Source organism: Drosophila busckii, chromosome X (assembly GCF_011750605.1).
Source record: "Drosophila busckii strain San Diego stock center, stock number 13000-0081.31 chromosome X, ASM1175060v1, whole genome shotgun sequence".
In the NCBI taxonomy this organism is placed as follows: Eukaryota; Metazoa; Arthropoda; class Insecta; order Diptera; family Drosophilidae; genus Drosophila; species Drosophila busckii.
In genome coordinates this window covers 15,569,793-15,582,547 of record NC_046608.1, presented here as the reverse complement: position 1 = coordinate 15,582,547, position 12,755 = coordinate 15,569,793, and the positions used below count along the sequence as shown (strand labels likewise).

The 12,755-nt window shown below is 37.2% G+C and overlaps 2 protein-coding genes across 3 annotated transcripts; one reads left to right on the top strand and one right to left on the bottom strand.

Annotated features, from left to right (window-relative positions):
- The first annotated feature begins 54 nt into the window (after nucleotides 1-54).
- On the top strand, nucleotides 55-6,036 carry LOC108605301 (protein ROP). 2 transcript variants are annotated; one of them, XM_017994965.1, is made up of 8 exons: nucleotides 55-397; nucleotides 1,374-1,556; nucleotides 1,618-1,773; nucleotides 2,187-2,296; nucleotides 4,341-4,860; nucleotides 4,965-5,200; nucleotides 5,265-5,432; nucleotides 5,509-6,036. In XM_017994965.1, exons 1-8 carry the CDS (start codon nucleotides 370-372, stop codon nucleotides 5,914-5,916), a joined length of 1,809 nt encoding a protein of 602 aa, XP_017850454.1. In that variant the 5' UTR covers nucleotides 55-369; the 3' UTR covers nucleotides 5,917-6,036. The 2 variants fall into 2 exon arrangements, with proteins under 2 accessions (XP_017850454.1, XP_017850455.1); XM_017994966.1 differs by lacking the exon at nucleotides 2,187-2,296 and adding an exon at nucleotides 2,804-2,907 and having other exon boundaries at nucleotides 370-397; nucleotides 5,509-5,916.
- A 5,418-nt stretch (nucleotides 6,037-11,454) lies between these two features.
- LOC108605312 (ubiquitin-conjugating enzyme E2-17 kDa) lies at nucleotides 11,455-12,512 on the bottom strand. The gene has a single exon (XM_017994981.1). It carries the CDS (start codon nucleotides 12,349-12,351, stop codon nucleotides 11,896-11,898), a length of 456 nt encoding a protein of 151 aa, XP_017850470.1. The 5' UTR covers nucleotides 12,352-12,512; the 3' UTR covers nucleotides 11,455-11,895.
- Nucleotides 12,513-12,755: the final 243 nt, after the last annotated feature.

Below are 12,755 nucleotides of genomic sequence, written 5' to 3'. Positions count from 1 at the left end.
CAACACCCTAACATTTAGTTAGCTAACAGACTGCAAACACAGCACACTGTCATCTACGTGCCGATTAAAAGAAAAACAACAAGACATTGCTATACTAATTGCAATTGCAACAAAAAAGTTAATTTGCAACGATATACAACGGAGAAAGCAAGCAAACTAAAATAAACCGCAATTACCTTCAACGTTTGCTACGCAATTATTTCTTAGTTTCTTACAAAGTGTTTATTTTTTCTTAGTGCAATAATTGTTAGTAGGTGTTTAAGTATTGCTGAGTGTGTGTGTGTGAGTGCGTCGTACGCACGGAAAATATAATAAACAGTAAAGTTATTGTTTAATATTTGTTTTGAAAACCGGTGAAAATCACACAACATGGCGCTGAAAGTTTTGGTGGGACAGAGTAAGTAAAAATAACTTATTGGGAATTGACACACACTCACACACATATACACATGTTTTGTTAAGTTTTGTTGTGACTAACACACACACACAAGCGCAAAGTTTTGTTGGGGACAAGGCCTGTGATAAACATGACGCCCTCTATAAATTAGCCTTTTGTGCATGTGTGTTCGTAAAGCAAAGCTAGCTTTAATTGTTTAGTTTTTTATTTCTGCATTTGCATAATTTCTTATCACCCGCATGCATACCGCTCCTGCGACATTTGGCCGCCTATCGATTTTCCAAACAGCACATTCATATACATAACAGCTTTGACACCCTTTAGGCACCCTCTTCCCCCCGCCCTGGGCCATTGCGAATTGCTCAGTGTTATGCCCACGCGCAGTCAGCGCTTGTGATTTTGGGGCGGGGGCATTTGGCAGTTAGGCAACCTGCCTGGCGGTGACCTTTGCCGCAGTGTATAATCAAAATAGCCTTTATACATAAATCTGCATAACTGATAAATGCCAATTTGTCTAAAGTCAAAACTTTGCAATTCAATTATGATTTGAACGCCATTTGCTAACTGACTTATTCTCCCAACACTTTGTTTTGTTGCTATAATTATTATTGCTTAACTTGTTATGAGTCATGCGATGCTAATGGCAATGTGTAGTTAACTCATGAGTAACGCAAACTTGTGTCTAAGGCTTTTGTTTTGTTTATGCACTGAGATCATAAAAGCTGTTGCAAGTTTGCCTACATGGCCCCAGAGTCTTTAACTTTGAATCTGGAGGCAATATTAAATAAGCTAACAGAGAGGGAATGTATTTAAATTTCTTTATTAGTTTAATGCTTCTCTAAAATTAATATGCTACTTTTAAGAGAAAGTTATTAACGCAAGCCCATATTTAGATTAATTCGAGATTAATCGCGCTTCATGCGAAATTTATTTTGAATTTAAACTCAGCTTGCTACTATTTTTATTCAATTTACAGAGATTATGAACGAGGTGGTGAAGTATAAGCCGCCTCCACCGAAGAAAGCTGGCGCTGCGGCTCCCGCTAAGTCGGCCGGTGCTGGTGGCATTGAGTGGCGTGTGCTTGTGGTAGATAAGCTGGGCATGCGCATGGTCTCTGCCTGCACCAAGATGCATGAGATAAGCGCCGAGGGCATTACCTGTAAGTTTGAAATTAAATGTGGCTATAAATACTTTTTAATTAATTTATTTATAACGCACAGTGGTGGAGGACATCAACAAGAAACGAGAGCCGTTGCCTACCATGGATGCCATCTACTTGATTACGCCATCAGATGAGTCTGTGCGTGCATTGATACGTGATTTTGAGAATCCGGCGCGTCCAATGTACCGCTATGCGCACGTATTCTTTACTGAGGGTATGTGCTTGTCGTTTGACCAGCTAAACATAATTTATTGATTGATTGATGCAGCGAAGCTTTGATATGCTGAAAGTGTCAAGCTGTAAACCAGCGGATACTTAAAAGGCCGTTCAGTCAATTCTAATTTTACACTATATCAAGGCTTCACTGTAATATAGATTTATATATATATATTATCCCAGCTGCGAGTGATTCTCTCAGAGCCTTAAATAATGTTATTTCCATAGCATTGAAAGTTTTGTTGCCAATTTTAAGTTTTATCACAAACTCTTATGTTAATTTATAAATTTTATTTTATTTTTACATATACATATGCACAAAAACAACCCCACACAACGTTTGCATAATCTATATATATACATGACGTACATATACTATGCCCTACCCCCATCCGATATTCTATTGATTAGCGATACCGCCACGCGTATTTGAAATGTTGCAATCGCACAAAGATATTTGTCGCCGTTATGTGCGCACCTGTAAAGAGATAAATATTGCCTTTTTGGCATATGAAGCGCAGGTATATGAAGTTCCCGTTACTCGTTGTTAACACACACACACAGATACACACTCGTTACAATTGTAATTGGGTTTATACTACTACTAATCACATTTTGTGCTGTAAAACGCCTCCTCAAGACTCGAGACTCGTCTACGTCCTGGGGTAAACTTTTAACCAAGTTGCAAAACTAACTGTTTTTATGCTGGCTGTACTCGTTACCTCGTTGCATCGTTACTCGTTACAAAGCAAACAAAACCACACAAAACCATTACATTCTGCTTTATGTTGTTTCTTCTGCTCATATTTTACTTATTCTTTAAACGCATTTTCCCCAAACAAATTTAACGCTCAATTCAAATGTTAAGTTTACTTTTACAGGACTGCAAAAGCCTAAAGCAAGTCGTTTGTTTAATAATAATTAAGTACTCGCACATATTTACACAATTACAAAAACAAAAAATTGTTAAGCAAACAAAAAACAGAAATGAAAAAAAAAAAAAAAATTGATGTTAACTATAATTATAGTTTGCCCGGAGGAATTATTTAACGATTTGTGTAAATCGTGCGCTGCAAGAAAGATCAAAACTCTAAAGGAGATTAATATTGCATTTCTACCATATGAATGTCAGGTGCGATAAAACAAAACCAAATCCAACACAAATAAAACTAAAATACTCGTTAAGTTCAACTCGTTAGTATAAACGTACTTTAGACAAAGCAAACCAACAACAAAAACTATCCAAAAAAATATTTCAAAAATCTATGTACATAAATGAACGACAAAGCGTTTTCTATCCTTAAAAACCAAAAACCTCTTCAAAACGACTTTATGTACATACATAACTGCTCCTTCCTCTATGTGTATCTCTCTATCTCTATCTCTCGTTCTCTGTCTAACTATCTTGCGCTTCTCGCTGCTTTCACAACTAAACTAACTTTATGTTTAGCAAATACGTTTCAATGTTGTTCAGGGTTTATCAGTAGTCTTAACTCCTAAACTATTATATATATGTATGTGTCTACTATATATATTATACACGAACAAAAAAAAACACACTCTTAACTTAACTAACTCCATACTTCTCGCTGCCTTTGTCTATAACTCTCTAAATGTTGTACTCGTTGTACTTTGTTGTTGTAAATACATACTACATATCTCTATGCAAGCTAATCAGCTGCGAAAAACTAATCTAAGGGAAAAATAAGAAGAAGAAAATCTCCTTAAGTTTTGTTAAACTTGTTTTGTAGTGTTCAATTTAATGTATGTAAATTGTATACAGAAAAGCAAATCGTGCCTAACTAACTAATGTGCATATCAAACAATAACTTTCGCATATAACAATAACAAAAAGTATATATAAATCGATAAAAATACTCTATATATAAAGCTTTATATATAAGTATGCTACTCGCTGAAGCCGACACAAAGTGACCAGGCACGTTTAAGCAGCACTCGTTAATGTTATGTGCTTACTCGTTATTCGTCATGTTGTGTTGCAGCGAGTACGACTCCAGGGCGCTCTAAAGCAAACAAAACAAATTGAATGTTATCTATTACTAAACATTATAGCTGTAATTGTTTAAGTGGTGTGCGCTATCGCTACTTTTTATGTAAATATCTATTAAACTATATAACTATTTATACTCGTTAGCTTAAGCTGCACTTACTCATACTATTCACATACATAATCATCAGCATAATACGCTTTGCTCGCTGTCTCTTGCTAGCGAGTGCTCTCTACTCTACTCGTTGTTTTGCATGCTGGGGGGTGTTGCATGTCGCCTTCGTGTTACTTCTAACTTCAACATAATCAGCGCTGTGTCTCTACGTCTTAGCTAAGTAAGCAAAATGAACGAATTTTGCTTGCTAAGCTCTGCATACATACATACATACGTACTAACGAGTGCTTGCTACACACACACGCTACTCGCTATATTCATACCCAGCGAGCACCATATCGATTTGTATCTTGATTTTTTGGTTTTTAATTTCCCTTTATTTCTTCATTTGCTTTGTTTGTTATGCGCGTCTCGGCATGTTTTCTATGTTGTATGCGCTTAGGTATTCTCGCTGGACTCACCCGACACCTTCCAATGCCTCTACTCGCCGGTATTCGCTTCCATACGCGGCAAGCACATCGAACGCATTGCCGAGCAAATTGCCACGCTTTGCGCCACGCTGGGAGAATATCCGAATGTTCGCTATCGCAGCGACTGGGATCGCAACATCGATTTGGCGGCCTCCGTGCAGCAGAAGCTGGACGCCTATAAGGCCGATGAGCCCACAATGGGCGAGGGTCCCGAAAAGGCACGCTCGCAGCTATTGATATTGGATCGTGGCTTTGATTGCGTATCGCCGCTGCTGCACGAGTTAACATTGCAGGCCATGGCCTATGATCTGTTGCCGATCGTAAATGATGTGTACCGCTATTGTCCCGGTCCAAATCAGCCGGATAAGGAGGTGTTGCTGGATGAGAATGATGATTTGTGGGTGGAATTGCGTCATGAGCATATTGCTGTCGTCTCCACGCAGGTTACACAGAATCTGAAAAAGTTTACCGATTCCAAGCGCATGAGTTCGAGTAAGTGCAGCCGCCCGTTCCGCTATTGCTGTCTCTCTCTCTCTTTCTCTCTCTCCCACTTGTGAGCTATCCAAATTAGTTATATCTATATTTATATTCGACAGCCGACAAGTCGTCCATGCGTGATTTGTCGCAAATGATCAAGAAGATGCCGCAGTATCAAAAGGAGCTCTCGAAATATTCCACCCATTTGCATCTGGCTGAGGATTGCATGAAGTCCTACCAGAACTATGTGGATAAGCTTTGCCGTGTTGAGCAGGATCTTGCCATGGGCACTGATGCCGAGGGTGAAAAGATCAAGGATCATATGCGCAACATTGTGCCCATTTTGTTGGATGCTGTGAGTTCGCATTATTCTAAGCTATGCTCTATGCCTGAAATTTAATTCTTATTTCTTTGCATAGAATGTTTCCAACTATGATAAGGTGCGCATTATATCGCTGTATGTGATGATTAAGAACGGCATATCCGAGGAGAACTTGACCAAGCTGTTCACCCATGCGCAGCTCTCGCCCAAGGATCAGGATATGGTGCGCAATCTGAGCTTCTTGGGCATCAATGTGATTGCTGATGTGAGTTCAGACATAAATTGTTATGCTGCTTATATATATATATATATATATATATTAACTTGTTATGTGTTGACAGTCGCGCAAGAAGATCTATTCGGTGCCACGCAAGGAGCGCATTACCGAAAGCACCTATCAAATGTCACGCTGGACGCCTGTCATCAAGGACATCATGGAGGATTGCATTGAGGATAAACTGGATCAGCGTCATTTTCCGTTCCTCGAGGGACGCGCACAGAACACCAATTACCATGCGCCCACTAGCGCTCGCTATGGTCACTGGCATAAGGATAAGGCACAGACGCAGGTTAAGAATGTGCCACGCCTCATTATCTTCATTGTGGGCGGCGTCAGCATGTCCGAGATGCGTTGCGCCTACGAGGTAACCAATTCGGTGCGCAACTGGGAAGTCCTTGTGGGCTCTTCGCATGTGCTCTCACCAGAGATATTCCTCAGCGATTTGGGCAGTCTCTCGAAGGAGGATTAAGCAGCATCACTTTACTATACATATATAATACTAAGCTATTATATTATTATGCTTATTAACATCTAGCCAAACTGTTATACGTTAGTTTGCCTTGCGTTCGTGTTTTTGGATGAAGATATATATATATATATATATATTTCCTTGTATTTTGGCAAATACTAATTTGAATAGAAATTTTGCAGTTTATATAGCATTATATAGAACATATTTACGATATATATTTTGAAACCAGCAGTTTATGTGTGTGTAATACATGTTTATTAATTATTTATTAAAAGCAAATAGCTCAAGGAAAAGTTATATGCACACACACACATTCTAAGGAACTATATAAATATTTTAACTACACAAAAGCAAAAGTTGAAAGATAACATTGAAAACTGTTTACTATTGTCAAATTAGTCCAATTTGTAGTTATGCTAAATACAAAACGAAAAACATAAGGAACATATAAACAAACTCAGTTAAAAATAAAAAAAAATGTTATTAAATTATTAACTTTACGAGTGTTTAACCACACATAATGCACATACAAGTAAATAAAACCAAGAAAACAAAAATGTTAAGCAAATTTTTTTTATATTATTATAATAACATACTAAATCTTGATGTTATAGCTGCAAATCACATTTAACAAGTTTATATATACATACATATATATAAAATAATTTTTGAATTGAATTATCATATATACAGTGCTCTTTAGCTCACAAAATAGCGAATATCTACCTACAGAAAAAAATATATATTATAAATAGTATATAGTGTAACTTATACACCAAATCAGATACAACGCAAACTGAGGCATGTTAACGTGGCTAAAACTTGTGATTCGTATGTAATAAATTTGCAATTTGCTAACGCTGATCAATATATGCATAAACTTATATCTATATATACAGTATACAGTATACATTGTATAACAGTTTCTCACATAACTCGAAGCTTACTACGTGTATTCCCAACAAATGCAAATAGCAACAAGATCTTTTCCTCTTTGTTGATACAAGAAACAACTTGCTAAAGCTTTATAGAACTACTATACTAAATAATAAGCAATTTACGAAAAATAGTCAACATATTTAAACCAGACAATGTTTATAAATTATACAAAATGTTATATATATATATATTTATTATAAACCTAATGCATCTCGTTCCAAATGCATCACAACACACAAAATTGGTGAAGAAAATTAAATTTAAAATTAAAATCAATTGCATTTACTAAGCGTCTAGCAAACAATAAATAAAAGCCCACAGCTGTTCTTTAAAAGTAATTACAACTGCTAGTATTAAACTGTTATACAGCTTTTAGTTTATAGCTGCGTAAAAGCAATAAACATAAACTAATTCTGTACATCTATTTTGTTTTGTTTATTCTTTACATTACATTTTTTATATATATTTTGCAACACAATCAAAATATAATAACAATGGACAGAATTCTTATATGTTGTGTTTTTAACAAATCTGAACATGTTCTAAAAAAAAAACAAACATAGGCAAGTAAGCTTCAAATTATATAAACAAAGTCCTCTCTTATATATACACTATATGAAAACTACATTTAAAACTTATATAAAATTATATATTTATAAATACTTTCAATAATATACTATGTACATTAATGCTCCCATGTTGTTATGCCAGTTTATAACAGTTCTACGCACACAACAGCTGACTGTCATGCCCATGCGGCGGCTCATTGCTGACGTCACAACATCAACAACAACAGTTAGCCACCTCCACCCCAACCAGGAGGAGCTAAGCGGCACTGCAATTCGTCCAAGCCAAGGCTCGAACAACAACGCGAGCGGCAGAGATAACAAGAGTTATCCTAAGGATCACACTGGGGCGAATTGCTGCCCCTTGCTGTGGGCATATGTCTGTGTGTGTGTGTGGCATGCAGCTGTTGTGTGCATGTGTGCAACTGCTGTAGCTCGTATAACAGCAGCGAGCTTTGATTATGAGGAGGGTAAATCGATCCACGTTTAAATGTTTATTGCTTGTAAACAAAAGAAACTTAACCAACATTTATGGTAACGCCAAAATGTAACCGCAGCATCAAAATGATCAATATATATATATATACGTTTAGTATATATTAGTTGTTAAGCAAGTGTTCTATTTAGTATATAAATTATCACATGTACACTTTGTGGACACTGTCCACATTCACACACATACTAAGAAAAAAAAAAAAACAATTAATTAAGAACAAAATTTGACAAAGCCTCACAATTTTTTAAATATTTAATATCACATTGTTAAAATGAAATTTTTGCAAATTTACATAAATGCATAAACTAACAAATTTATACATACTTACATACATACATACATTTTTAAAGGAGAATTATATGAGCATAAAAAGAATAATTACAGTTTAAAATATAACTACATAATTAAGCATTGCTGTCAATTTCTTATACATTAATCTCTATATAGTAATTATAGGCATGTTTGTATATGTGTATACAGCATATAAAACATGTATTTGTATATTATGACAGTTATAACAGTTACCAAAGTAGCATACGAATCATAAGTTTTAGCAACTGCGCTGCCTCAGAAAATTACAGAAATGTTCATTAGTTACATAGTTACAGCAACATAAAGGGATTAAAACAAATGCAAATTTAATAACTATAATACTAGTGCATTACATATGAAAAGTTATATATATACATCTATATATATATATATATATACAAAAATGTTTTAAAATTCAATTATACAAAGATTAACATTCGCATTGTGCATATTAACAGTAACAGATAACATTAACTTTATGCAAAACAAACGTATGTAACAAGGAATTATATAACAGTGCAACTACAAATATCCAAAAGTCAAAATAACTTTGCATTGCAAAGTTAAATAAAAACAAAAACAAAACAAATTGTTGCTCTATTCACTTATTTTGTTAATTGTCAGATAATTCCAATAATTCTCCAAATGAGAACATTTCATTATACTAACTGATGCTTAAGCTCAGTTCTGCATACATCAATCAATCAAGTCAAAGCAAAACGAACTCAACGCTCATCGTACGATGCACAGTGAGCGACGCTCTCTAAGCAGCAAAATGGCGACGCACAAGTTCAGCCGCAGCAGCAGCGCTGAGTGATACGTCAATCATCATCAAAGTAAAACTCACTCACGTACTCAACCATCGCGTAAGAGTGAGCTGAGCGCTCTCTAAGCAACGAAACGACTACGCTCAAGTTCAGCAGCAGCGCTGAAGGGCGCTCTCTAAGCAAAGCTGCAGCAGCGCTGAGCGATACATCAATAATCAAAGCAAAACCCACTCACGCACTTATCATCGTACTGTGAGCAGTGAGCGACGCTCTCTAAGCAACGAAACGACGACGCTTAGGTTTAGCCGCAGCAGCAGCGCTGAGCGATCGAAAGACGCGAGCAGCATAGCAGCGACGCTCAAATGTGCGAGAGGCTGAGGCCACTTCACGTAAGTTGCGTTCGGACTCTAGGCGATTGAACAAGCGGCGCGCGAGTTATCAGTGTAATAATAATTATTTATTTATTTACAAGCCTAATTATCATTCAAAATATAATATGCTAACTAAAGGTGTAGAGTGCTAGCTACTAAGGCTATCGACTCAATCTATGGTGCTGGTTTAACCATGTTTATAACAGTTCTTCTCAATGCTTTCACTAGCAAATGATATGACTTTGATTCATAAGTTTGGCTTACTTATGCTTTTGCTTTATCTCTTAATCCTTTTCCTACTACAGACTTTATAGTGTGTATTTTATTTTTCTCAACTCTTGCTATTATATACAAATTGCTTATTTTTCGCTTATGAACTGGCATTTGACGCCGCGCAGCGACTTCAGCGCCTTGTGTCTTCTTCGTCAGCCAGAGTCGCCGCCAGCTCCAGAATCCACACAAGTGCACACAATCAATCAATCAAATTTGTTTACTGGGTTATTAGCTTGCGCTGACTATTGATTCAATACAAGTTAACAGACTTTAAAATACAGACACAAGCTCAAGGTAAGCTTCAGCTCTTTCAGTTTATAATTAATTTATTTTCTGTCCAACTAGACAATGGATAAATGCGACAAATCTCCACAAACACCACAAAACTTTTGCAGCCTCGACCCAAAGCTACACCCACAAAGTGGACAACGGATGCCAGCGTCAGCCTCATTTCCAGCATTGCATGAAAGGAGCTCCACACTCATTGCGAGCAAAGCCGGAACCCTTTCGTAGCTGAGACACACAAACGGAAGCCTATATTATTGTTGATTGGTTAAAGGACTCGATGGTTTATCTAGTTGAGTCAGTTCCAGAGCCCCAGTTGCTACTTCAGCGCCTTAACAAATGTCAGCAACTAATGTTGTGGCTGATTGCTCTGCTTGATTGTTTATTTTGCATGGGCTTAATGCTCTTAATAGCTGCGAATAAAAAGAGTTTCATTTATTTTTTTGCTTACAATCAATACGATTCGAGAGTTAGCCCACAGAACTGCTGAGACGCTGCTTGCAGTTCTCAAGTTTCTGTGTTGCAAGTTGCAACATTCGCTTCGGTCCGGTCAACCAAGTCAACTGCTTGGGCTGAGTGGTAGCATTAAGCTGCAAATTTAAGGTAACTAACATCTGCTTCACACATTACACATACGCTACGTAAGCCGGATAACAGTTGAGCTTGTGGCTGGCGATGGTGGCTAGATTGATTTTGGCATCAATATGCTTTCATATAATCAGTTATTAGTTTATTGTCCTTTTATTTTCCAGCTCAATTACTTATCTAGCTAGTAGAGTCGGATCTACATGCTCGAGAGCGGAGGCAACCGGACTGAGGGAGAGACTGAGGCTACAACATCATAGCTGCTCGTCCTGTTTGATCCAGGATGCAGAATCAATTCCATTTATTTTAATAAGTGCATTAAAAGATTCTTTGTATTTTATGTTTTATATATTTAAGTTTGCTATATGCAATGAACTTAATTTAAATTAGCTTAGCTACAATAAGGAATTATTAACAAAACTCTTTGGCAACAAATAAACAATTATTTAACAGGACACGACTTCTCATCGTTCTCTCTCGTTCTCGTTTTTTATCTGCCCGCTCCTTCGTTATGGGCATGTAATCAATCGAACTGCATATCAGAATATTCAGAATTGAATAATAATATATATTGAGACTTATTATGTGGTAGTTGTTGTTGTTGTTGTTCTTCTTCTTCTTCTTCTTGTTTTTGAGCTTATTTTTGTTGTTGTTGTTGTTGTTGTTGTTGTTGTTGTTGTTGTTGTTGTTGTTGTTGTTGTTGCTGCTGCTGCTGCTCCTGCTTCTGTTATTGTTGTTCCTGTTGTTTATGCTGCTGTTGTCATTTTAGTATTTCTTGTTCTTCTTGTTTTAATAGTTGCTTTTGTTTTAGTAGTTGTTGTAGTTGTTTTCGTAGTTGTTTTAGAAGCTCTTGTTTTAGTAGTAAGTGTGTATGTTTTTGTATTTGCACTTGTTGTAGTTTATGTGGTAGTTGTTGTTGTTTCAGAAGCTTAACATGCATATGTTGCTATATATATACATATTTTTTTATTATTAACTTTTCTGCTGCTAGTCGAATTACAACATTGAATTGGGGATATTACAGTTATAGATAGTTTATGAGACGCTTCGGCCTCAATTGCTGTCGCTCAAGATGGCTGCTGCTGTTTTCTGCTCCAACAGGTTGATGTTATTGTTCTTCTAATAAAATATAACGTTACTTGCGGGTGTGTGTCTGTGTGTGTCTGTGTTCGTGTGCGCATTAGTTAGAGTTCATGTATGTTTGCTTGTTTACAATTCATAGCATTATATGTGATATTATTTAATTGAAACTTGTTTGTATTGTTGCATGTGGTTGCGTGTTAGAACTTGAGGGTTGCTTGCTGCCACTGCCGCTACTGCAAACTGTTGCTGCTGATCTGGTTGCTGTTGCTGTTGCTGTTGCTGTTGCTGTCGACGCATGCCTAATCGATAAAGCTCTGCTCCACACAGGCCTTCACACGCTTCTCGTACTCGCGACGATTCTCCTTGTAGAGCTGGGCGGCAGTGGAGTTGGCCGGTGAGTTGGGATTGGGATCGCTCAGCAGCGACTGTATGGATGTCAAAATGGCGGACACATCGTATGTGGGGCTCCAGCGATTTTGCAGTATGTCCAAGCAGATGCCGCCATCTGCATAAACGTTTGGATGAAAGACTTTCGATACGAAGCGAACTGTTGGCGGCTTATTTGGATATTCGCCTGTAAACTCCATGGTCAGCTTGAAGGTGCCATCTTCGAATGGCGTATCGTGCGGGCCAAAGATTACAGCATTCCATATCATAATGTTATTATCTGTTGGCGCACCCGAAACACCAGTTGGCGGATCCTCCTGCAGTCTTTTGAAATCCCTCATCAGACGTCTGCGTGCGGGTGTTGACATTGTCTACAACGTTGCTGGCACTTTTGTGTGTTTTAATGTGAAACTTGAATGTTTTGCAATGCGATTTTCGTAAACAGAAACAGAACAGTGAAATTTTGTAAATTTATATGTTTAATTGATGACAGTAAGTATCGATACTCCCGTACTCGATATATAATGAAACACATTTGCACAATTTACAAAACACCCATTTCCATTTATGACAAACATAAATGTCAAAGTGTAGCAAAAGCAAAACACATTTGGCTAAAACAAAGTGGCAACAACAACAACAACAAAAACTGCAACAACAATGCCTACAACAAAGATAACAGCAAAAGCTACCAGTTTGGCCAGCTCGGACTTGAAGGCCATGCGATGTTGCCGCCAATTGCGTCTCATCTGCCGATACATTGAGAGCAGCA